General features: G+C 42.0%; 1 protein-coding gene across 1 annotated transcript; it reads right to left on the bottom strand.

Moving 5' to 3' along the window:
- Positions 1 to 209: 209 nt before the first annotated feature.
- On the bottom strand, positions 210 to 17,942 carry LOC147333436 (protein NLRC3-like). Its single transcript, XM_086267132.1, has 9 exons — positions 17,576 to 17,942; positions 15,302 to 15,380; positions 14,952 to 15,144; positions 13,054 to 14,833; positions 10,859 to 11,029; positions 9,202 to 9,375; positions 6,872 to 7,048; positions 1,188 to 1,361; positions 210 to 681 (listed from the first exon to the last, which is right to left on the bottom strand). Exons 1-9 carry the CDS (start codon positions 17,692 to 17,694, stop codon positions 666 to 668), a joined length of 2,883 nt encoding a protein of 960 aa, XP_086123258.1. The 5' UTR covers positions 17,695 to 17,942; the 3' UTR covers positions 210 to 665.
- Between the last annotated feature and the right edge of the window lie 5,159 nt (positions 17,943 to 23,101).

The following is a 23,101-nucleotide window of genomic DNA, read 5'->3' as shown; positions in this document are numbered from 1 at the left end:
TTCTCCCAGCTGTTCTTCATCTCACCTCACTTCTCCGATCCGTGTTTCCAGGTATTTCTGAGGCTGCTTTAAAGGTCTGGATCAGATCCACAAGAGAGAAAAGCAGGAACAGATACAGTCCAAGTCATTCATTTGATTCCAGTCAGCACATTTATTGATCATTAGTAGCCACATTAAAAATTAAGCACTGATTCATCCACTAAGGCTCAAACTGCACATATCCATGAAAACATGATATTTATCTTATAAAACATGATGTTTATTATTCAAAGGTGTTTGGAAGCCTTTCCAGGTGAGTTTGATCCAGGAGGGTCTGAAGCCAGAGTGAGACAGAGACTGTGCAGAGACTGTAGAAGGACAGAGCAGCAGCAGAGCAGTCCAGATACACTGATGATCCTGTCAGATCCAGAGGGACACACAGGGCTGATGCTGGAGTCTACATTGTGTCTGACAGTGGAGCTGTTCTCAGAGCAGTTCACTCTGCAGCACTGACAGTCATCTGCACTTCATTCCTCTTTCAATCACTGCTGGATGAAGCTCTCCTCTCCTCCTCCCAGTAACATGGCCCAGTCAGAGCGTCTCTACACACAAGCTGCTGCTGCTGCTTCAACCTCTCTGGATCATCAGGACACAGCTGCTCCTCTCTCAGCAACACACCATCCTATTTACAACCAGCTCCACCTGCAGAGAGAAGGAAGAGCAGAGGAGATAAACGAGTGTTTCCAGAGACTCTTCATCAGCTGTCAGTGATGCAGCACATCCAGTATAAAGAGCAGCAGGGACGTCAGTGCTGGGACTGTACTAGGACTCATTGTTGCTTCACTTTTTCTAATCTTTGGATTTTTATTGAAGTTGATGAAAATGTTTTTGACTCCTAGTTTGAGTTTGGACTTTCATTCATTAGAAGAACCTTGGTGTTTCCACTCTGAGCTCTGTAGGAACCCCAACAATCCAGATGGATGGTTCCAGCTGTTAACTGGTGGAATACCAGCCAAACATCTGCTCTGCACAAAAGGCAGAAACAGGAAGTGTTTGTGTCCAATCCTGAAGGCTGTCACCATTCTCCTCCCACAGCTTCACTGAGAAGCTGCAGCTTTACAGGAAACACTGCATCTTTGTTTCATACTGACTGTGTTTAGTACAATACTGCTGACAGCACCACCCACTCACTCCATCACTCTACTGACCTCAGAGTCTCCAATCTGTAGTCTGGACTCTCCTTAAGATCACACAGCTGCTTCACGTCTGGATCCTTCAGGTTGTTTCCTCTCAGGTCCAGGTCTCTCAGATGGGAGGGGTTGGACTTTAGCGCTGCTGCCAGATAATCACAGCTTATCTTTGACAAACCACAGTTCCACAATCTGCATAAAGAATTAAAGAAAGTTTATTAGACAAAGTGCTTGAAATCATTCAGTGTTTCATAATCTGTTCAGAGCTGAAGAAGGTTCAGAATGTAGAAGTGTAATAAAATGGAAACTCCAAACAGCTGAAGCCAGCAGGAAACAGCTTCAAACAAGAAACTGTGCAGAGTTTTCAGACCATATGCCCCAATGCAGCCAGTTGGATTTTGGAGATTTGAATCTCTGTTCTGTGACTAAGTCCTTGAATCATTTCTTCCAGTCGGTCCCACAAGACAGACTAAGTGTTGGACATGTGTTGTGGCTCCATCTTGGGAGCTTCTAAATGTGATGTGTTGGCCGCTCTGGGTCTGTCAGATCACAGTACTGAAGAGAGCTCAAACTGGGCACACAGTGGTTCTAGACTTGACCCGAGATTGTCTGAAACTGACTGGGAGATTTTTACACATGTTCCACTCCTCCTTGGAACAACAGGAAGTCCTAATCATATGGAAACAAAGGTTTAGTGTCTTATGGCATTCAGTGATGATGGTGCTGTGGCCCCACCACCTCCACCTCTTTTGAAAGGAACTAACTGTAATCTGAAGCTTCAAATGGAACTAAGACTTCCTCCACTAGGTGGCAGTGTCTGATGAGAAAGTGCTAGTGTAGCTGGTCTGTAGTCAAAAACAGGAAAATGCAGGATTTGGGCTGAAATGACAAAAAACAAACTAAAAACCAGCAACAAACAACTTAAACATAAACAATCACAAAGAAAGAACAATACAGTATCCACATCTGAACCAAAGAGTAAAACAGTGAAATGTGGATTATTAAATATTAGGTCTCTCTCCTCCAAGTCTCGGTTAGTACATGACTTAATAATTGATCAACAAATTGATTTACTCTGCCTTACAGAAACCTGGTTGCAGCAGGATGATTATGTTAGTTTAAATGAATCAACACCCCCGAGCCATTCTAACTACCAGAAATCCCGAAGCACAGGCCGAGGGGGCGGTGTGGCAGCAATTTTTCACACCAGCCTATTAATTAATGAAAGACCAAGACAGACTTTTAATTCATTCGAAAGCCTGATGCTTAGCATTGTCCACCCCAGCTGTGAAACTCAGAAACCAGTCTTACTTGTTATCATCTATTATCCACCTGGGCTTTACACAGAGTTTCTGTCTGATTTCTCAGACTTTATATCTAATTTAGTTCTGAGCTCAGATAAAATAATTATTGTGGGTGATTTTAACATCCATGTAGATGCTAAAAATGACAGCCTCAACATGGCATTTAATCTGTTATTAGACTCAATTGGTTTCTCTCAAAATGTAAAAGAACCCACCCACCACTTTAATCACACTCTAGATCTTGTTCTAACATATGGCATAGAAACTGAACATTTAACAGTGTTTCCTGAAAACCCTCTCCTGTCTGATCATTTCCTGATAACATTTACTTTTACAATAATTGATTACACAGCGGTGAAGAGTAGACTTTATCAAAGTAGATGTCTTTCTGAAAGCACTGTAACTAAGTTTAAGAATATAATCCACCCACTGTTATCATCTCCAATGCCCTGTACCAACACAGAGCAGAGCAGCTATCTGAACGCTACCCCAACAGAGGTCGATTATCTTGTTAATAATTTCACCTCCTCACTACGTACGACTCTGGATACTGTAGCTCCTGTGAAAACTAAGGCCTCAAATCAGAAGTACCTGACTCCGTGGTATAATTCTCAAACACGTAGCCTAAAGCAGATGACTGGTAATCTGGAGAGGAAATGGCGTGTCACAAATTTAGAGGATCATCATTTAGCCTGGAGAAATAGTTTGCTGCTTTATAAGAAAGCCCTCCGCAAAGCCAGAACATCTTACTATTCATCACTGATTGAAGAAAATAAGAACAACCCCAGGTTTCTCTTCAGCATTGTAGCCAGGCTGACAAAAAGTCAGAGCTCTTTTGAGCCAACCATCCCTTTAACCTTAACTAGTAATGACTTCATGAACTTCTTCACAAATAAAATTTTTATCATTAGAGAAAAAATGACCAATAATCATCCCACAGATGTAATATTATCTACAGTTACTCTTAGTACCATTGATGTTAAGTTAGACTCTTTTTCTCCAATTGATCTTTCTGAGTTAACTTCAATAATTACTTCCTCCAAACCATCAACGTGTCTTTTAGACCCCATTCCTACAAAACTGCTCAAAGAAGTCCTGCCATTAATTAATTCTTCGATCTTAAATATGATCAACCTATCTCTAATAATCGGCTATGTACCACAGGCCTTCAAGCTGGCTGTAGTTAAACCTTTACTCAAAAAGCCATCTCTAGACCCAGCAGTCTTAGCTAATTATAGGCCAATCTCCAACCTTCCTTTCATATCAAAAATCCTTGAAAGAGTAGTTGTCAAACAGCTAACAGATCATCTGCAGAGGAATGGTTTATTTGAAGAGTTTCAGTCAGGTTTCAGAGCTCATCACAGCACAGAAACAGCTTTAGTGAAGGTTACAAATGATCTTCTTATGGCCTCTGACAGTGGACTCATCTCTGTGCTTGTCCTGCTAGACCTCAGTGCAGCGTTCGATACTGTTGACCATAATATCCTATTAGAGCGATTAGAACATGCTGTAGGTATTACAGGTACTGCACTGCAGTGGTTTGTATCATATCTATCTAATAGACTCCAGTTTGTGCATGTAAATGGAGAGTCCTCTTCACACACTGAGGTTAATTATGGAGTTCCACAGGGTTCAGTGGTAGGACCAATTCTGTTTACATTATACATGCTTCCCTTAGGCAGCATCATTAGAAGACATAGCATACATTTTCACTGCTATGCAGATGACACCCAGCTCTATCTGTCCATGAAGCCAGATAACACACACCAATTAGTTAAACTGCAGGAATGTCTTAAAGACATAAAGACCTGGATGGCCGCTAACTTTCTGCTTCTTAATTCAGATAAAACTGAGGTTATTGTACTCGGCCCTGAAAATCTTAGAAATATGGTATCTAATCAGATTCTTACTCTGGATGGCATTACCTTGGCCTCCAGTAACGCGGTGAGGAACCTTGGAGTCATTTTTGACCAGGACATGTCCTTCAACGCACATATTAAACAAATATGTAAGACTGCTTTCTTCCATTTGTGCAACATCTCTAAAGTTAGAAATATCCTGTCTCAGAGTGACGCTGAAAAACTAGTTCATGCATTTATTACTTCCAGGCTGGACTACTGTAATTCATTATTATCAGGATGTCCAAAAAACTCCCTGAAAAGCCTTCAGCTAATCCAAAATGCTGCAGCAAGAGTCCTGACAGGGACTAGAAAGAGAGAGCATATTTCTCCTGTTTTGGCTTCCCTTCATTGGCTTCCTGTTAAATCCAGAATTGAATTCAAAATCCTGCTCCTCACATACAAGGTCTTAAATAATCAGGCCCCATCTTATCTTAATGACCTTGTAGTACCATATCACCCTATTAGAGCGCTCCGCTCTTGCTCTGCAGGCCTACTTGTTGTTCCTAGAGTATTTAAAAGTAGAATGGGAGGGAGAGCCTTCAGTTTTCAGGCCCCTCTTCTGTGGAACCAGCTTCCAGTTTGGATTCAGGAGACAGACACTATCTCTACTTTCAAGATCAGGCTTAAAACTTTCCTTTTTGCTAAAGCATATAGTTAGGGCTGGACCAGGTGACCCTGAATCCTCCCTTAGTTATGCTGCAATAGATGTAGTCTGCCAGGGGATTCCCATGATGCATTGAGTTTTTCCTTTCCAGTCACCTTTCTCACTCACTATGTATTAATAGACCTCTCTGCATTGACTCATATCTGTTATTAACCTCTGTCTCTCTTCCACAGCATGTCTTTATCCTGTCTTCCTTCTCTGACCCCAACCGGTCGCAGCAGATGGCTGCCCCTCCCTGAGCCTGGTTCTGCCGGAGGTTTCTTCCTGTTAAAAGGGAGTTTTTCCTTCCCACTGTCGCCAAAGTGCTTGCTCATAGGGGGTCATATGATTGTTGGGTTTTTCTCTGTATCTATGAAGCGCCTTGAGGCGACTTTTGTTGTGATTTGGCGCTATATAAATAAAATTGAATTGAATTGAAATGGCGAAAAGTGGCAGAGCAAGAAGGTTGTAGGTTGAAGCTTGTTGGCCTTTCTTTGGAGGTTGGATGTTTCCCGTCAGTCCAGTGAAACGCTGCTTAGGTTCATTGGTGCTTCTACATTGGCTGTAGGTGTGGATGTGAGAGAGTGCTTCTCTGTCTCTCTCTGTTTGCCCTGTGATGGACTGCTCCCCTGCGTAGGTGGACCACGCATCTTGCCCGATGACAGCTAGAGCACAGGCTCTAGGCAGCACGGTGGCACGGTGGTTAGCACTGTTGCTGCACAGCAAGAAGGTCCTGAGTTCAATTCTACCATCAGGCCGGGGTCTTTCTGTGTGCAGTTTGCATGTTCTCCCCGTGTTTGCGTGGGTTCTCTCCGGGTACTCCGGCTTCCTCCCACCGTCCAAAGACATGCAGCTTGTGGGGATAGGTTAATTGGATAATCCACATTGCCACTAGGTGTGAATGTGCGAGTGAATGTGAGTGCGAATGGTTGTCTGTCCCTGTGTTTTGGCCCTGCGACAGACTGGCGACCTGTCCAGGGTGTACCCCGCCTCTCGCCCTGTGACAGCTGGGATAGGCTCCAGCGCCCCCCGCAACCCTGAAAAGGATAAGCGGAAGCGAATGGATGGATGGATGGATTTGTGGCCTGAAATTCCCCAGTTAGCAGTTTGGTAGATAACTATGACATGGTAATCACATCCAGCAGCTGTATTCTAACTGTAAGCTGAGCCGTGCTAAGCCAAAGCACTGGCACTTTTTAATATACAAATTACAACATTTAATAGAAACTTATTGGTCAGCATATTATTAGCCTGCTGTTAACTTCATTCCACAGAAAACTGAGAGAATCTAACAGAGTTGATAAAGAATAAAGAGAAATGTGCTGATTTAAAGCCTTTGAAGTGCTTCAGATGATCTCTGTCCACTCATTCATTAAGTTATGTAAGCTATCTAATGCAGCTTTGATCGTCACAGTCTGCCTTATGAAACTCATTCTAACCCTGAATGTCAGAGTGCTCCTCCTTCTCTTTTCCCATCATTCATGCTGGCATTGGAGGAGATTTGGATTTTGGATTGTGTTTTGGATGATGTGTGTATGTTTGTGTTGGACTGCTGTTTGTAAAGCAAATTGCCATTTTGGTTTGGATTTCAGTGTCACTCAGACTTTAAGGTGGAATGAAGAGTTTTAGAGTTTCGCAGTGAATTATCCAGTGGAGGATTTTTCTTGTTCTCAGAAGGTTTGAAATGTGAACATTGTTCTGCTGCAGTCAATGGACTAAACCAGAGAAGAAGAAGACAGACGTTACCATGAAGATCCTCAGTGTGGATCAGTATCAGCCTTATGTCTGCAGTTTAGTGTCAGCACAACTTTCACATCATATTCATCTCAGCACAAGTAAAACATGGTGAATGACCTCAGAGTTTCAAGTCCACATCCTGGTCTCTCCAGAAAACCACACAGCTGCTTCACTCCTGAATCCTGCAGCTTGTTGTTCTCACTCAGGTCCAGCTCTCTTAGATTAGAGGGGTTGGACTTCAGCGCTGCTGCCAGACAATCACAGCTGATGTCTGACAAACCACAGCTCATCAATCTGTACAAAGAAGGAAAGATTTACGTTTTTTAGACAAAGTGTGTGCTTGAAGCCATTCAGTATTTCATAATCTGTTCAGAGCTGAAGAAGGTTCAGATGTAGAAGTTTAGAAAAAGGAAACTCCAAACAATTTAAGTCAACTGTAAGCAGCTTCAAACAAACACAAGAGAAAAAAAATCTGAATTTTTCACATTAAAGTTGTACATTTATCATAAAAACATGAAGAGTGATTAAGCTTTAATGCATGAAATTAAAAAACAAACAGAGTACAAAACAAAGAAAACAAATTCAGGAGGCCGACTATGAGATGCCGTAAGGGACGTTATTACTGAAACGCTCTCACACACATTACTGAGAAACCAAGGCATTTCAGTTGAACAGAAAGGCATTTCAGTTGAACAGGAAGTTGTTTCTTGACAAGGAAACTGAAGGAAAAAGTGGTAGATTTCAAACAAACCACTACACAGATGTCTACTCAGCAACCTGCTAGGAGCCTAAGTGAAGCAGCTGCATTACTTAACAATATATAAGCCTCAGCATAAGTCAAAATTTAGAATAGCAGATGGAATTATTCTTGTTTTTTTGGGATATGTGCTTTTTGTCTTTTTTAGCAAAGAAAGAAAATATCTTAAAATCATTATTAAAACCAGGAAGAGAAGGCTTAGCGTTCCTCCATTTAGCACAATGGATGTGATATTTACTCAATGTAACCATACTGTTGTAACTATGACATATTTTGTCTTTGAAGAAACTACTAATAAATCTATTATTGCATTTTCATCACACAGCTGACATTTCCCTGGCAATAAATTTGGGAGCGCTGATGAGAAATTATTGTATATCATAACATTTTTAATCAAATGAAGCAGAGGCAGTGGGACCAGTTCACAAAATTTGTTATATTCTCTTTGAGAACAGTTTAGACAATATTTTTCCGAAAAGTATGTCTAACTCAGAATGACACCGTTATCATCAACAAATCTGTTATGAATATTGTCATGGTTCGGCTGTGTGCAGGCAGGCAGAGAGGAAGGACCCAGAATAACCAGCTTTATTGCAGGGGTGACTGAACAGAAAACTAACTATACTGGAAAATAACTAAACTGGCATGCAGGCAAACAGAACACACGGGAAGGTAAGAGGGTGAACAGACGTTAACGACGCGACACTGACACAAAGACACACTGGGCTTAAATACACTGAGGCAGTAATCAAGGGATGAGAGACAGGAGGGGAACACACCTAGGGGAAATCACAACTGATGAGGCAGGGGGAAACGTAAATTGAACACACTCACATAAGACAAGGACCTTCAGAATAAAACAGGAAACTAACAGACATAGAGGACCAGACGAGACACCATGGACAGACAGAGGGACATACGGGCAGAGGAGGCTAAGTACAGGAAAAACCTAAACTAAACATGAGGGCAAGATAACAAAACCTAAACCAGAAATAATAATAATAATAATAATAATCATCATCATCATCATCATCAGATAGCTAAAGAATCAGAACATAATTATAATCAAAACAGTATCGCCAGAGAATAAGAAATAATCCATAATGCAAAAATAAACCAAAACATAAGAAACTCAAAATGCTGGGTCGAACCAACCCAGGACCACGACAAATATAATCTTTTTGTTTAAACCAGTCGCTCTTGAAAATTGATTTTTGATTGAGTGTAATTACCCTATGATTCCATAAGGTTTAATTATGGGGAGAAGTTGTGGGTATATCTCATTATCTCAGATTTTAACCATTTAATTCTAAGGGTGCCAACCATAAATTCTAATTCTGGAGTTTTGAACCACCTTTATTGTATTCCTTCACAAGCTGAGATGTTTCAACGTAATGGGTTTTATTCCTCCACAAAAATTCAAAAAAGGCTACTTATGTTTATTTGTATCAGGACAAGCAGGGAAGCCATGGACATCTGGACAGTCTATCAGGCTGCCTGAGTCCCCTCACCCATATCAGCCCAGAACTCTGCATTAACTACTGAGTAAGACTTAGAGGATCAGAGATAAAAAGTCTACAAAGAATGGATCAAGACTTCCTGTATAAGGCTCTGTGGACCTATGATCGGCAGTGTCGGGACAACTTTCACATCATATTCATCGCAGCACAACTAAAGCATGGTGACTGACCTCAGAGTTCCAAATCGGCATCGCGGATTCTCCAGAAGAACACACAGCTGCTTCACTCCTATATCCCGCAGCTTGTTGAAGCTCAGGTCCAGGAGTCTCATAAGGTAGGGGTTGTACTTTAGCGCTGCTGCCAGATAATCACAGCTGATGTCTGACAACCGACAGCTCCCCAATCTGTATAAAGAATGAAAGATGTAATTTTATTAGACAAAGTGTGTTCTTGAAATCATTCAGTGTTTCACAAACCACTAAGAGCTGAAGAAGGTTCAGAATGTAGAAGTTTAGAAAATGGAAACTTAAAACAGCTGAAGCCAACAGGAAGCAGCTTCAAACAAACACAACAAGGGAAAAAACTCCGAATGTTTGACATTAAAGTTGTACTTTTATCATACAAATATGAAAAAGACTTGAAAAAATTTGTTTTACATTCCAGAAGCCTCATAGATTCACTTTTAAAGGTGAAGTTGGAAAGGAATAGACATATTCGAAGTCCAACCACACCTTTTTCCAGTCACATTATTAAAACAGACAAACTACAAGCTCATTGTCAGTCCAACGAGTCATTTTCTGACCTAGACTAACAACACTGGTCGTCATGTGCAGCTGGCTGTGAGACCAGTGCTCAGGGACCGTCTACAGAGTGCTACACTGAAAGAACATCACATACAAATTTGCTTCCCGCACTTTCACACAAACATCTATTGTCATTATTTTTACCAAACTCTGTGGAGTCCTTTATTGGAAATTCAAATGGGATTCAAATGGTCAGACAAAAGAGGGTGATGAGGAAATTTGATTAAATGTTGTCATTTTCCTTATATACCAAAGATAATGATTGACAAATGTGTTTTTACAAACTCAGTGATGGACTTTGATCAACAGGATAACCCTGATTGTTAAGGGCATTTTAAGATAAGATAAGATAAGATAAGATAAGATAAGATGAACTGTATTTATCCCAAGGGAAATTCTTTTGTCACAAACACTCCTCTTTCAATGGAGCAGCAGCAGTCCATCTGCATCTTAAGGATAAAGGTCACTCTTTCGAGGATGCCAATGTTCACATTTTGGACAGAGAGGACAGATGGTTTGAAAGAGTGAAAGAAGCCATTTATGTCCTCTGTGAGCGACCACCTTTGAACAGAGGCGGTGGCTTATGACACCAACTCTCTGCCATCTATAATCCAGTTTTGAGATCCCTTCCCAGACGCCTTAACGCCCACTCAAATCCTGGGCCATCTGACCTCAGGAAATCGCATGATAGGGTGGGGCCAGGTTTCACAATGTGCTCACCCGAAACCCTGACTGATTGTGACCCACACCCGTTTTCACACCTTGGCTCATGTGATTAGGTAGAGGATCTTCAGGGGGTCCTTTTGTCCCTCTTTGGGGGGTTACTCCCGCTGGGTTTAAATCTAGCCCCCACCGCCATTTGACCTTAGAAGTGAAGAAGCTTCTCGGATGAGAGGTGAAACGTCTTCAAGCAACTTAAAGAAGTCCAGAAGCCTTTCTTTCAAGGCTCCTTAGACTACGATGACCTGGATGACTGAGAACCTTCACAAACATACTCACTTGCAAATTCCAGAAAGGTGGTTGTTTATAGAATAATATTATTCGGACTTTAAATGATCAGCAGTGGGAACGTTTGGATGCTGACCTGAGAGTTTCCAGTATACAATGTGGACTCCGCAGTGCAGCAGACAGAAGCTTCATGCCTGAATCCTGCAGGTTGTTGTTACTCAGGTCCAGATCTTTCAGATAGGAGTGTGAGTTGAGAACTGAGGACAGAGCATCACAGCTTCTCTCTGAGAGGTAACAGTGACTCAGTCTGAAAAACAAATGAATTGATTAAATCAGTCAAATGAAACATTTTTTTAAAACCCAGCAATACAATTAATGGTTATCTAAATAGCTTCACAAAAACACAACTATCCCTCTATATCAGCATTTACTCTTTGTAAGCTCCACCTGCTCCACCTTCTGTTTCAGAAGACATGAAAACACACTGTAAATGTAGTAGAAACATTATTGATGGGAAATGTAATCTTCTCAGAGCCATTTGTACATTTTAGAGCCTGATATTGAAATGTAAGTGTGGACAGCAGGGACATTCACAGCAGAAAAGATATAAGAAGATGCCTGTGTTCAGTAAATATTACTATCGTGCCATCAAGAAATACCAAAGGTAGGTAAAACTCTGGTTGTTGCAGCCATCCAGCCATCCATACTTTGTACTACTGTGCTGCAGGTTGTGGCTACATCCACACTATCCTGGATAGATTTGAGAATGGTGTTTTCGTTCACTTATTCACTTTCTGGCTCTTTTAAAATGTCGTGGTTGAGGAAATGTCAAGGAAAAGCACTACGTTTTTTAAATGGACTAACAATGAGTGAATGAAAAAGTACAAAGTTGCAAAAGCGAGTGAGAGTTAAAGAATTTTAAGAAAAGCTATCTGGAGCATCTATAGACTGATATTTATCTTTAATAGGGTTGTCAGAATTGAGAGGAAACAAAAAGACTGCTGTATAATGCCCTCCACTATCTTAGTTTAATTGGTCACATGACTGCATCATATGACTAACATGCGTCATCATTTTAGAAAGTCTCCCTTTTCGCTGTCCACACTGACGCGAAAGCACAGTTTTCAAATGTATCCATTTTTGAAATGCCCATTTCCCTTCTTTTCCCATGTCTTGTGCTTTTATTTCAGTGAACTGAGGATCTGCCGGCGGCCGTGGGACCTCAGATGGTGGGTCGTTTTCAACACTTCCTTTGTTGTAAAGCACCGGGTGAATAGACTGTAGTGGGGGGTCTTTTGTGTGGTTTTCTTTTTGGTCCCTTCTGCTGGTAAGGCCCAGTTGTCTGTTTATTTTAATTTTAATTTGGGACACAGTTTTAGATGACACTGCATTCAGTGCTCTGTCATTGTTGATTTTTCATCTTATTTTATATTAATAAATAAAATTGTGTTAATATTTGAGCGGACCTCAGTGTGCATTTCTGAACCTGTGCAAATGTTGTTGTTTTTTAAATTACATTTCATTTCTAAACGATTTTGTATTTCCTAGAGTGGCGTTGTCATTTTATTACTTTGTTTATAACCCCGCCGACCACTTGGGGCGATCGTGGCTCAAGAGATGGGAGTTCGCCTTGTAATTGGAAGGTTGCTGGTTTGAGCCCCAGCTTGGACAGTCTCGGTCGTTGTGTCCTTTGGGCAAGACACTTCACCCGTTGCCTACTGGTGGTGGTCAGAGGGCCCGGTGGCGCCAGTGTCCGGCAGCCTCGCCTCTGTCAGTGCGCCCCAGGGTGGCTGTGGCTACAATGTAGCTGCCATCACCAGTGTGTGAATGGGTGGATGACTGAATGTAGTGTAAAGTGCTTTGGGGTCCTTAGGGACTAGAAAAGCGCTATACAAATACAGACCATTTACCATTGGTCACATAAGGATATTTCTATGGCTGCAATGAATCCCTGAGTAATTCAAATGCTTTGTTTAATGAAATCCACCACGCATGTAAAAGCAAGAGTTTCCCTAACATTTACGACTAAAAATAGACCTGCAGTAGAAATGTATCTAGGAGCATGTATGTGAATATAAAGTATTGTAACATTAGGCACGTACAGCCCTGGTGTTTAAACAAAGACTGATAACACAACAGCAGCAGTGATGATCACAGTTTATGTAGGATTCAACGTCTTGAGCACACTGATGAGTTCTTGAGCCATCAAAGAGGTTTCAGTTGTATTGGAAAAAATTTCAAGACTTTAGGATATGAATTCATAGAAAGATAGAAAGAATTACTAAATTTATTTCACCAATAAATTAAACACAAGAGTGCAAATGTACTTACAGAGCCTTGTTGGAGGCTTTGACAACTGGCAGCAGCCTCAGAAGAGCCTCCTCTGAAGCAGAGTATTTCTTCAGGTCAAACACATCCAGATCTTTTTCTGATGACATTAAGATGAAGACCAGAGCTGACCACTGAGCAGGAGACAGTTTATCTGTTGAGAGACTTCCTGATCTCAGGGACTGTTGGATCTCCTCCACTAGAGAATGATCATTCAGTTCATTCAGACAGTGGAACAGATTGATGCTTTTCTCTGCAGACAGATTCTCACTGAGCTTCTTCTTGATGTACTGGACTGTTTCCTGATTGGTCTGTGAGTTACTTCCTGTCTGTGTCAGCAGGCCTTGTAGGAGAGTCTGATTGGTCTGCAGTGAAAGACCCAGGAGGAAGCGAAGGAACAAGTCCAGGTGTCCATTTGGACTCTGTAAGGCCTTGTTCACAGCACTCTGGTGGAGAGATGGTTTAAACCACCAGGAGGTTGTTTGTTGTTCTTCCAGCAGATTGAGTCCAGAGTTGATGAAGGTCAGATGGGCATGAAGAGCAGCCAGAAACTCCTGAACACTCAGATGGATGAAGCAGAACACCTTGTCCTGGTACAGTCCTCTCTCCTCTTTAAAGATCTGTGTGAACACTCCTGAGTACACTGAGGCTGCTCTGATATCGATGCCACACTCTGTCAGGTCTGATTCATAGAAGATTGGGTTTCCTTTCTGCAGCTGATGAAAAGCCAGTTTTCCCAGAGACTCCATCATCTTCCTGCTCTCTGGACTCCAGTGTGGATCTGTCTCAGCTCCTCCATCATACTTGACCTTCTTCACTTTGGCCTGAACCACCAGGAAGTGGATGAACATCTCAGTCAGGGTCTTGGGCAGCTGTCCTCCCTCTCTGGTTTCCAGCACATCCTCCAGAACTGTAGCAGTGATCCAGCAGAAGACTGGGATGTGGCACATGATGTGGAGGCTTCGTGATGTCTTGATGTGAGAGATGATCCTGCTGGCCTGCTTCTCGTCGCTCACTTTCTTCTTGAAGTACTCCTCCTTCTGTGGGTCAGTGAAGCCTCGGACCTCTGTCACCATGCCAACACAGTCAGAAGGGATCTGATTGGCTGCTGCAGGTCGTGTGGTTATCCAGAGGCGAGCAGAGGGAAGCAGGTTCCCCCTGATGAGGTTTATCAGCAGCGCATCCAATGAGGTGGACTTTCTAGGGTCAGTTAGGATTGTAGTTTTGTGGAAGTCCAGAGGAAGTTGACACTTATCCAGACCATCAAAGATGAACACAACCTGGAAGTCTTCAAAGCTGCAGATTCCTGCTTCTTTGGTTTCAGTAAAGAAGTGATGAACAAGTCCCACCAAGCTGAACTTTTCCTCTTTCAGCACATTCAGCTCTCTGAAAGTGAATGGAAATATGAACTGGATGTCCTGGTTGGCTTTGTCTTCAGCCCAGTCCAGGCTGTATTTCTGTGTTAAGACTGTTTTCCCAATGCCAGCCACTCCCTTTGTCAGCACTGTTCTGATTGGTTCATCCATTCCAGGTGAGCCTTTAAAGATGTCTTCTTGTCTGATTGTTGTTTCTGGTCTGTGTGGTTTCCTGGAGGCTGTTTCAATCTGTCTGACCTCATGTTCATCATTGACCTCTGCAGTCCCTCCCTCTGTGATGTAGAGCTCTGTGTAGATCTGATTCAGAAGGGTTGGGTTTCCTGCTTTAGCGATGCCCTCAAACACACACTGGAACTTCTTCTTCAGCCTATATTTAAGGCTACGATGATGAGCGGCAGCAGAAAGTCCTAAATGGAAAAAAAAAGTTTGTGTTTTACACAATACGCATGATAAGAAATTACTTAACACATGGAGACATTAGTAAATATTATCCATCATATTACATATTTTTAGAAATTGTTTTACTGTCAGCCATCTCTTCCTGCTTCATTCTCCCCAGGAAGTCCACTGTGATCTTCACAAATGCCTCTCTGCTGCTCCTCTTCTCCTCATCATCATCCCTGTGACTCTCTAAGCATTCTGGGTAATCTGGACTCAGAACCTTCTGGATCTTCTTCAGCTCGTCCTTCACAAAAGTGATGATGTTGTCCTCCAGCAGCTGGAACAGAATACTTTATGAGCGACCCAATCAGACTGAAATCATGGAGCCAAACATCAGATCCATGTTGGACACACTGACGATCCACTGGTCTACAAAGAGCAGCATGGAGACGACTGTGAATAGATGTAAAAGTAGTTGTTGTACATGTACAGACCATAAATATGGAGTTCAGGTCTGTTTGATGCTGCTGGGCAGACTGACCACTGGGAACCTCTGAGCTCTGCTGGTCCACTCTGTGGAGAAATGATGAAGAATTTCTGGAATTTTTAAAAAAAAAATTTAATGTTTTTTTTTTTTAGTTCAAATTTTAGTTGTTAGTTTTTTATGGACTGTGGGGGCAGACTTTTTAATCCCATGTATCATATCATTTTAGTATAGCAAGATACTTCTGACACCAATTGTATGCATGCATGTCGAATGTTATCACAAGTAGGCCCCAGGTTTTATTGCACCTTCACAGAGAGTACATTATAGACTTGAAGATCTCCAGACACCCTACTCTTAGGGAGGTGATGGATGGTCGTAACTTTAACCTACTCTGCTTGTTGGGTTTGGCGTAACTCACCTGCCTGCCTCCCTGCCAGGTTCTTTACAGTGAGAGAACTTGGTCTGGTTTAGCCTCACACGGACCTTACTTCCCCCCATGCCTATCTTCCACCTGTAAAATTAAGATTAATGCCTCTTGCTTCCCCCTTTCTTCCTTTGGACTCTGCTGCCACACTCCTAGTGTGACTCAGGTTTTCATGTTATGTGACTTTTACTGAAATTGTTGTAGTCGAGATTAGTGCTTCACAGTTCTGCTTTTGTTCACAGCATACTACAGTAATATTCTGGTATAGTATCTAGTAATTTTGAAGTTTTTGCCCGTCATAGTGAGTTAATTTAATTTCTTAGCCCCTGAGCGTGGTGCATTGTGTTAGTGTTTTAGTTGGAGCCAACTCCAGAGTTTAGGTGTATTTCCACTCACCTTCAGTTCATGTTTAGTATGTGTGTTCTGGTTTTGGTCGAGTGAATGCTCGTGCGAGTTGCTCCCACTATTCATCGCTAACCATGTCGCTACTTTTATTGCTATTGGTGCTCTTTACTCCTGCTACTTGTACCTTGTTACCTGCTACTTGCCCCCTTGGTTTTGCTACCCTTTTCTCCTGTTACTGTTATCACCACTCACTGCTATCCTCTCCCGGCATCCCAGCTACTCCCTCCAATGGATTCCTGTTCTATTCGTGTCCATACGGCCCATCTGTGTCTCTGCTCCTGTTCATGATGTGGCCTCCCAGGATTTATGCACTGTCTGTGTGGGCCTGGATCCTTGTGTCATCGATCCTTCAACCCTGTACTGAAATCCATCAATACACAGCTGATGAGCTCCTTCGACTCTGCTTTTCCCTGGCTGCTCCACCGCCTGCTGTTCTTCACCTCCATGCGGATATTGTTTTCCTCTCTTGCCGAAGTTACATCCATGGTATTTTAATCAAGATAATTCTAAGCAACTACAATCTCTCTGGTCCACCTCTTGCCACCCTTCACAGAACCCTGGCAGGGCTGTTGACCACAATGTTTTGGCTAACCTGACCAGGTCGCCTAGCACTCTCACACAGTCTGACAGTACTTGCGTCAACTTCGGCCTGCTTAACATCCGTTCGCTCATGAACAAAGGTCATCTTGTCCAGGATCTCCTAAAAGACCGTCAGTTTTACTTTTTCTATTTGCCGGAGACGTGGCAACAGCCCAACGACTTTTCACATCTGGAAGATCAAAGGTGTGAAAACAGCTGTCTATTGCCTATTGTTACTGTAAGAGGTATTTAACTGAGGGCCACGCTAGGCTCAGTGAGGGATTTCGCCGATCATCTGCCCTGCGATGGCTTTTCTCTGCGCATCAAGCTTGGGTTTCGGGGTTTTCTTTTTTTATTAAAGGATCTTAGCTACCACTCACAATAAAGTACGCTTTCTTCTTCTTCTTCTTCTTCACTGTTTGTCTGCAGGCTTTATTTAGATGGAAAACTCCCATAACAGGACTTACTCCTTCCAACTGCACAGCTGACAAACTACCATTCTCTGATCACCTGCTTCTTTCTTTTAATGTCCAAATGACTTTTTCCATAATCAAGAACGCTCACACTATTTCTTTTCAGAATATCAAGAAAATAAATCTTGATATTCTTTCCTCTGCTTTTTCTAGCTGATGTCTCTCAACAACCTGTCTATTCAAGATGAGCACCTCTGTTCTTTAAAGGCAAACATGAACCCACTCAGGTCACACTTTCCCCACAGATATGATCATCACTGTCCCCAAACAGCAAATGACCAAGTCGAACATTTGGATCTTTTCTCTTTCATTGTTTTCTTTGTGAAAATCTCGGGATGTTTCAGGTCACGTTTATGCAGGAAAACAAAAACATGTAAAGGAGTCATCACAGTTCTCTGACCTCGTTGGTCCAGGTTCAGCACTGAAGTATGGATTGCTATCTTTGGACTGGTCACTCCTCACAGAGGGACAACTGGATCCTGCAGACTCTGCTCTGTCCTCCTCTTCCTTCATCATCATCTTCTTGTGGACTTCAGTCGGTCTGAGAGGTAAACCACAAACACTCAGTGAGTTGACATTAACAGGAGTAACTGAGTTACAGTCAGTGACCTCTGACCTGTCATGTAACCTAGAAACCAGGTCAACATGTCTGTAGGTTCTCAGTCATCCAGGTCATGGTTATCTAAGGAGCTTGAAACGAAAAGAGACTTCTTTAAGTTTCTTGAAGATGTTTCATCTGAGAAGCTTCTGCAGTTCTAAAACCAAATGGTGGAGAGTCCCAGATATTTAAACCCTCAAGGGAAAGAGAGGGGCGCTGACCCACTTGTGATGAGGCACATGATCAATAGTGGGTTTTACTGACTCTCACTAGCTCTGCTTTGACAGTGACAACCATCACTGAGCAGCATATGAAAGACAATTGTGCAAAATAACTGCATGTTGTGGGTCAATGTTTGTTCATGTTAGATGTATTTCCTCTTGGTTGTAATCGGTGTTGGTCATTGCTCAAAAAGTAATTAGCCTGACTGCTCATCACTTTGTGACCTGTTCAATTTCAGTAGCCTTTCAGTTTATCATGGTGCTGGTCTGGTGTCAGCATTTACTCAGCTTTAACCCTCTGGGGTCCAGGGTATAACTGGCCATTTTTACCTACTTTTGATTTGACCTCTATATTTCACCTTTAAAAACTGTTTGCTTTGCCTTGTTTAGTATCTTTTTTTTTCAGCACAACATAAAGTGTTTGAATTTACAGTTAGTTTTTCATTTTGACTAACTGTACTGGCACAACTGATATAAAATCAGACAAAAAAACATAAAATCCGATTAGGCAAAATGTGATATTTTTTACTGTACAAACCCCAAACATGTTTAAGAGCATTATGAAGTCATTGAAAGAGTAGTTCAAAAATGAAGATTCACAGGGCTTTTACTTTGAAATCCAAAATAAGATGGCGTTGATAATGACAGGGCACAATTAGGGTACAAGGCTGTGTCATATAGATCTAACATTAGAGTTTGTAAAAAAAAAAAAAGAAGCCTAAATTATATGTTATTATGTTCTTAACATATCTGTTAATTCACTCGAAGTTGGCTTTTATTTTGAAATCCGGTTTCCACATCCATTCCCGTAATACTTTGAATACACAGGGAACGTAAAACAAACTGGAGGCTGGCTTGACTGCAAGTCTCGAATTGGAGGCTGGCTTGACACAAGTACACAGCTAATGTTAGCCAGGAAAACATCCCACACTGACTTTAATACAAACAATACAAACTTCTTTCTCAGGAGACTGAAAAGATTCGGCATGAGCCCCCGCATCCTCAGGACCTTCTATCACTGTGCCATTGAGAGCATCCTCACTGGATGCATGACCACCTGGTATGGCAACAGCACCGCCTACAACTGCAAAGCTCTCCAGCGAGTAGTGCGGTGCTCTGAACGGATAATTGGAGGTGAGCTTCCCTCCCTCCAAGACATCTACAGGAAGCGCTGCCTGAGGAAAGCGGGGAGGATCATCAAGGACTCCAGTCACCCCAGCCATAAACTGTTCAGACTGCTTCCATCAGGAAGGAGGTTCTGCAGCATCCGGTCCCGTACCAGCAGACTGAGAGACAGCTTCTTCCATCAGGCCATCAGACTGCTGAACACTTCATAGACACCTCAGCTTCACTACTGGAACTTCAACATTATGCACTCCATACTGTACAGTAATGCCACTGTTTTGCACATGTCTCACTCTGTATATTTTATATAATTATTATTGTTTACTCTATTTAATTTGTAAAAATGTGTATACACACACACACACACACACACACACGTAGAAAAACATTTAGTATACACATCCAGAAATGCATATACTATTATATATTGTACATATATTTATTAGTTTCAGATGTAGCCATTCTTGTATTTTGCTTGTTTACGTTATTGTATTTTGCACAACTCTGTTGCTTGTGAAGCTCGCACACAAGAATTTCACTCACATGTGCTGTACCAATGTACCTGCACATGTGATGTGACAATAAAAGTGATTTGATTTGATTTGAAACACACACAGTTTGTTGTGTGAATAAATCCAACATGAGCTGAACAAACAGTAAAGTTCCTAAAGACAAACTGTTAAAGGAGGAAATGAAGCAAACTTACAGTTTCTTCACACCAACAACAAGCGCCACTCCACGAAGTTCAGGAAGTGAAAGTAAACTTTGAGCCTAATGCGGCGTTTGCGGACAGTCGGAAGCATCGAAACGCTGTGCTGCGTTCAGATAAACCTCGGAAATTCCTAAACCTCTTGCAGGTCGTGATTTAGTTTTCCCGTTTAAAACACAAACATATGTCATCACTTTGTTGTTCTTCTTCCTGCAGCATTTGAATGTTTCAGCACTAAACTGATGTTTCTTCAAAGCTCATTTCAACCTGTTGAAGTAATGAATAAAAAGGGCAGACTGAGTGTGAGAGCCAAAGTGAATCTTTTGTGTCTTTGTAGTGGTAGCGTAGGTGTTTAGATTTCCCTGCACCTCAGGTGATTGCATGAGGGCGTGGTCCTATTCTCAAATGATATAAGTTCATAGATGCTGTGACGGAGTTACACCGTCCCGAGCCGCCGACAGCTGATCTGGGCGCATACACGCACCACCACCATTAGTTTTTACAATTACCGTGGCTGCGGCGACCGGGCAGATAAACAAAAAGGGGTGAGAGGTATATTTTGAGCAGCGCAGAGGGTGGCCAGCATATTTTCCCACTTACCTTCAATAAAGCCGGTAGCGGAGACTCGCTGTGATCGCCGATTATACGGGGGTTATGCAAGCCGATGGTATGGTGTTCCGCTTGAAGGGTCACGTGAACTGCATTATTCTTTTGGTTTGTTTGGTGTTATTGTGAAACACTGTAGGCTGCCTGGAAGTGGCCATAAATGTCTGTATATACATATATGTATTGTAGGAATACAGCGGGAAATAAGCTGAGGGGGAAAGACGGTTTGATAAAAGAAATAATAAAGAGATGACTATTACGCCTAGTGGGAGGGGCTATGGGGTATAAGAGAAGGCGGTCAGGGCCCACCTGTTGTCTTTTTTCCAGTGAGCTGTTACAGAGAGGGTAACATGCAGACTGTGTTTTGTATATAGATGTTTGTTGTGCTGACTTAAGTCAGTTCTATTTTCTTTGTAAATAACTTTTTGTGCACCTGGGAAGCCGGCAGAATAAATAAATTATCCACACTGAATGCTTTCCGATAGTGATGGCCAAATGAAGCTTTCCGAAGCACTGAAGCTTGTATTGAAAAACGGTTCATTACTCGAAGCTTTTCAACACAGTCCTCTCCGGTGACATCTGGTGGTGAATATTTAGAAGAGCAGCTTGAATCTGCAAAATAAAACGGACTGCTCAATCATCGCTGCTCACTCAAGAGTGGAGTTCTCTCTGATATTGGGCCACCGTTCCGTTGCTTTGAACATGTAATTGGTTTTGTTTTCTCGATTGGGGGGCTGAAAAAAATGTAATGCGTATTTGCGTAATACATTTTGATCAATAAACTTTCCCTATTTAAACATGCACTATGGTGGCCTTTCTTTGCTCATAACTCCTTTATGTTGGTAAATACAATAAGTGAGCAATATATATAATATACATATGATAACGCACAGCACATTATGGAGTATGCCCCTGCTGTGGAGTCCTGCCTCCATCTACTTGTCGTTTAATCACTGGACAGCTGGACAGGTTCATACAAAATATTAGATGAGGCCAATTGTCCTATACATATTTTTGACCTAGGGGTGGGATTGATTGTGAACTGGAAAGGGAAAATGCTTAGGAAGCTGAGTACGGCTGCATCGTCACTGATTTGTAGAATCATTTTGATTCGATACAGGATTCAATTTGATTGGAATCTGGAAAGTTTTGCCTCAGTCAGAAATATTACAATTCTGGTCATGTATCAGTATATATCCATAATTTCGTATCTATTAAGAGAAAGCTGACACATGTGAGACTTAATTAGAGATGTAAACAGAGAGTTATGAAATTTAGCATGGATTGTAATCAGAAAAGCGATAATCAAAACCCACCCCTAATCAAGAACTTGCAAAGTAAAAACATGATCTATGTAAGCTAGCCCTTTTGTTATTTACATTTAAAAAGAGGATTAGTGTTACTGTGCGCTGGCTGAGTCTGTTTCTTTTCTTAGAAATAGTTTCTCCTGCCCTGGAGAAAATCCACTTGCATGGAACAGAAGAGGCTGTGGAGTGCAGGAACTACACTGCAAGCTGGTAGATATGCAGGTATTCCTGGGTCCTGCAGACTATCACCTAAAAACAATAAACAAAATGATTTTCTAAACTGTAGCAATGTAATGTACGTATAGTGTCAAATACATTTTTGTAGTCTTCATCAGCTTTAATTCACATGGAAGTGTTCCTAAAGTCATATGCTGTAATGATATTTACATTATGAAAACATGATTTTGGACATTTCAGGTTTTTCACTTCGGCAGATAAAATGAATTGAGCAAAATCAACTCAAAATATTCCCACACGCCAGAACGTCCTCTCTTCCTCGCTGGCTCCATATCTGTCAGTGGAATGATCACCTCTTCGCTCTCTGTCACCATCAACACACTCCACGAATCCCGTGGATGATTCACTTCCTTATATCCGTTTGAATCAGGTACCGAAGCAGTTACGTGCGTAATGAAGCTTCGGACGTCACTGGTCACGTGACTTTTGCCAAACGAAGCAAGCCTCGACACAGTGCTTCTGAACCAGTGTGTTGTTTTTTTCAGCACACGCTCCGGAGCGCCAGCTTCAAGCGGGCCATCACTAGTTTCCGACTACGCCTGTATTTGTTCGGGAGAAGTTTAGGAGAGGACCAGATGTGCTTTTTGGTTTGAATGAAAGTGAAAAGTTTACTTGTGTTTTGAAATAAACACACAAACACAAGTAGGCTCAGTTTGGCTTATTGGGGACGAGTCACAGCTCAAACCAACTCAGCCGGCAGCATCTTTATTTGTGGATGGAAATCACAACACTGAGAGTGGATCCCATGGTGTTTAAGGTGTGACATGTTCAGTATTCAATTCAATTTTATTTGGATATTGCCAAATCACAGCAGCAGTCGCTTCAAGGCGCTTTATATTTTACAGTAGATACAGAGAAAAACCCAACAATCATATGCCCCCTATGAGCAGCACTCTGGCGACAGTGGGAAGGGAAAACTCCCTTTAAACCACCCGAGGGATAAATAAAGTTCACCTAATATACTCTAAATCTATCTAATGATGGAGACCATGTGTTTGGTATCTGAGCTGTAAGCAGCTCCATCTGCTGCCTTCTCTTCCACTGACCCAGAGGAATTCCTTTATCCTATAAAACATGTGGGACATTTATACTGGTGCTGCTCCCAGTAGGACCATCAATATTC

This window comes from Aulonocara sp. 'chitande type north' Nkhata Bay, linkage group LG3 (assembly GCF_057382095.1).
Source record: "Aulonocara sp. 'chitande type north' Nkhata Bay isolate Kocher_YH1m ecotype deep benthic linkage group LG3, A_spYH_male_GT1.1, whole genome shotgun sequence".
NCBI classification, from domain to species: domain Eukaryota; kingdom Metazoa; phylum Chordata; class Actinopteri; order Cichliformes; family Cichlidae; genus Aulonocara; species Aulonocara sp. 'chitande type north' Nkhata Bay.
The sequence above is the reverse complement of the archived record's forward strand: the minus strand, read 5'-3'. Positions and strand labels throughout refer to the sequence as shown.

Bases quoted from the DNA above. Each gene is read 5' to 3' on its own strand.
- LOC147333436 (XM_086267132.1), bottom strand. From the start codon at position 17,694: ATGATGATGAAGGAAGAGGAGGACAGAGCAGAGTCTGCAGGATCCAGT. The intron at 14,834-14,951 runs GTAAAACAATTT...TTTTCCATTTAG, and splicing joins GCAGGAAGAGATGGCTGACA to GACTTTCTGCTGCCGCTCAT. The intron at 1,362-6,871 runs GTCATTCACCAT...TTCTTTATGCAG, and splicing joins TGTGGACTTGAAACTCTGAG to ATTGTGGAACTGTGGTTTGT.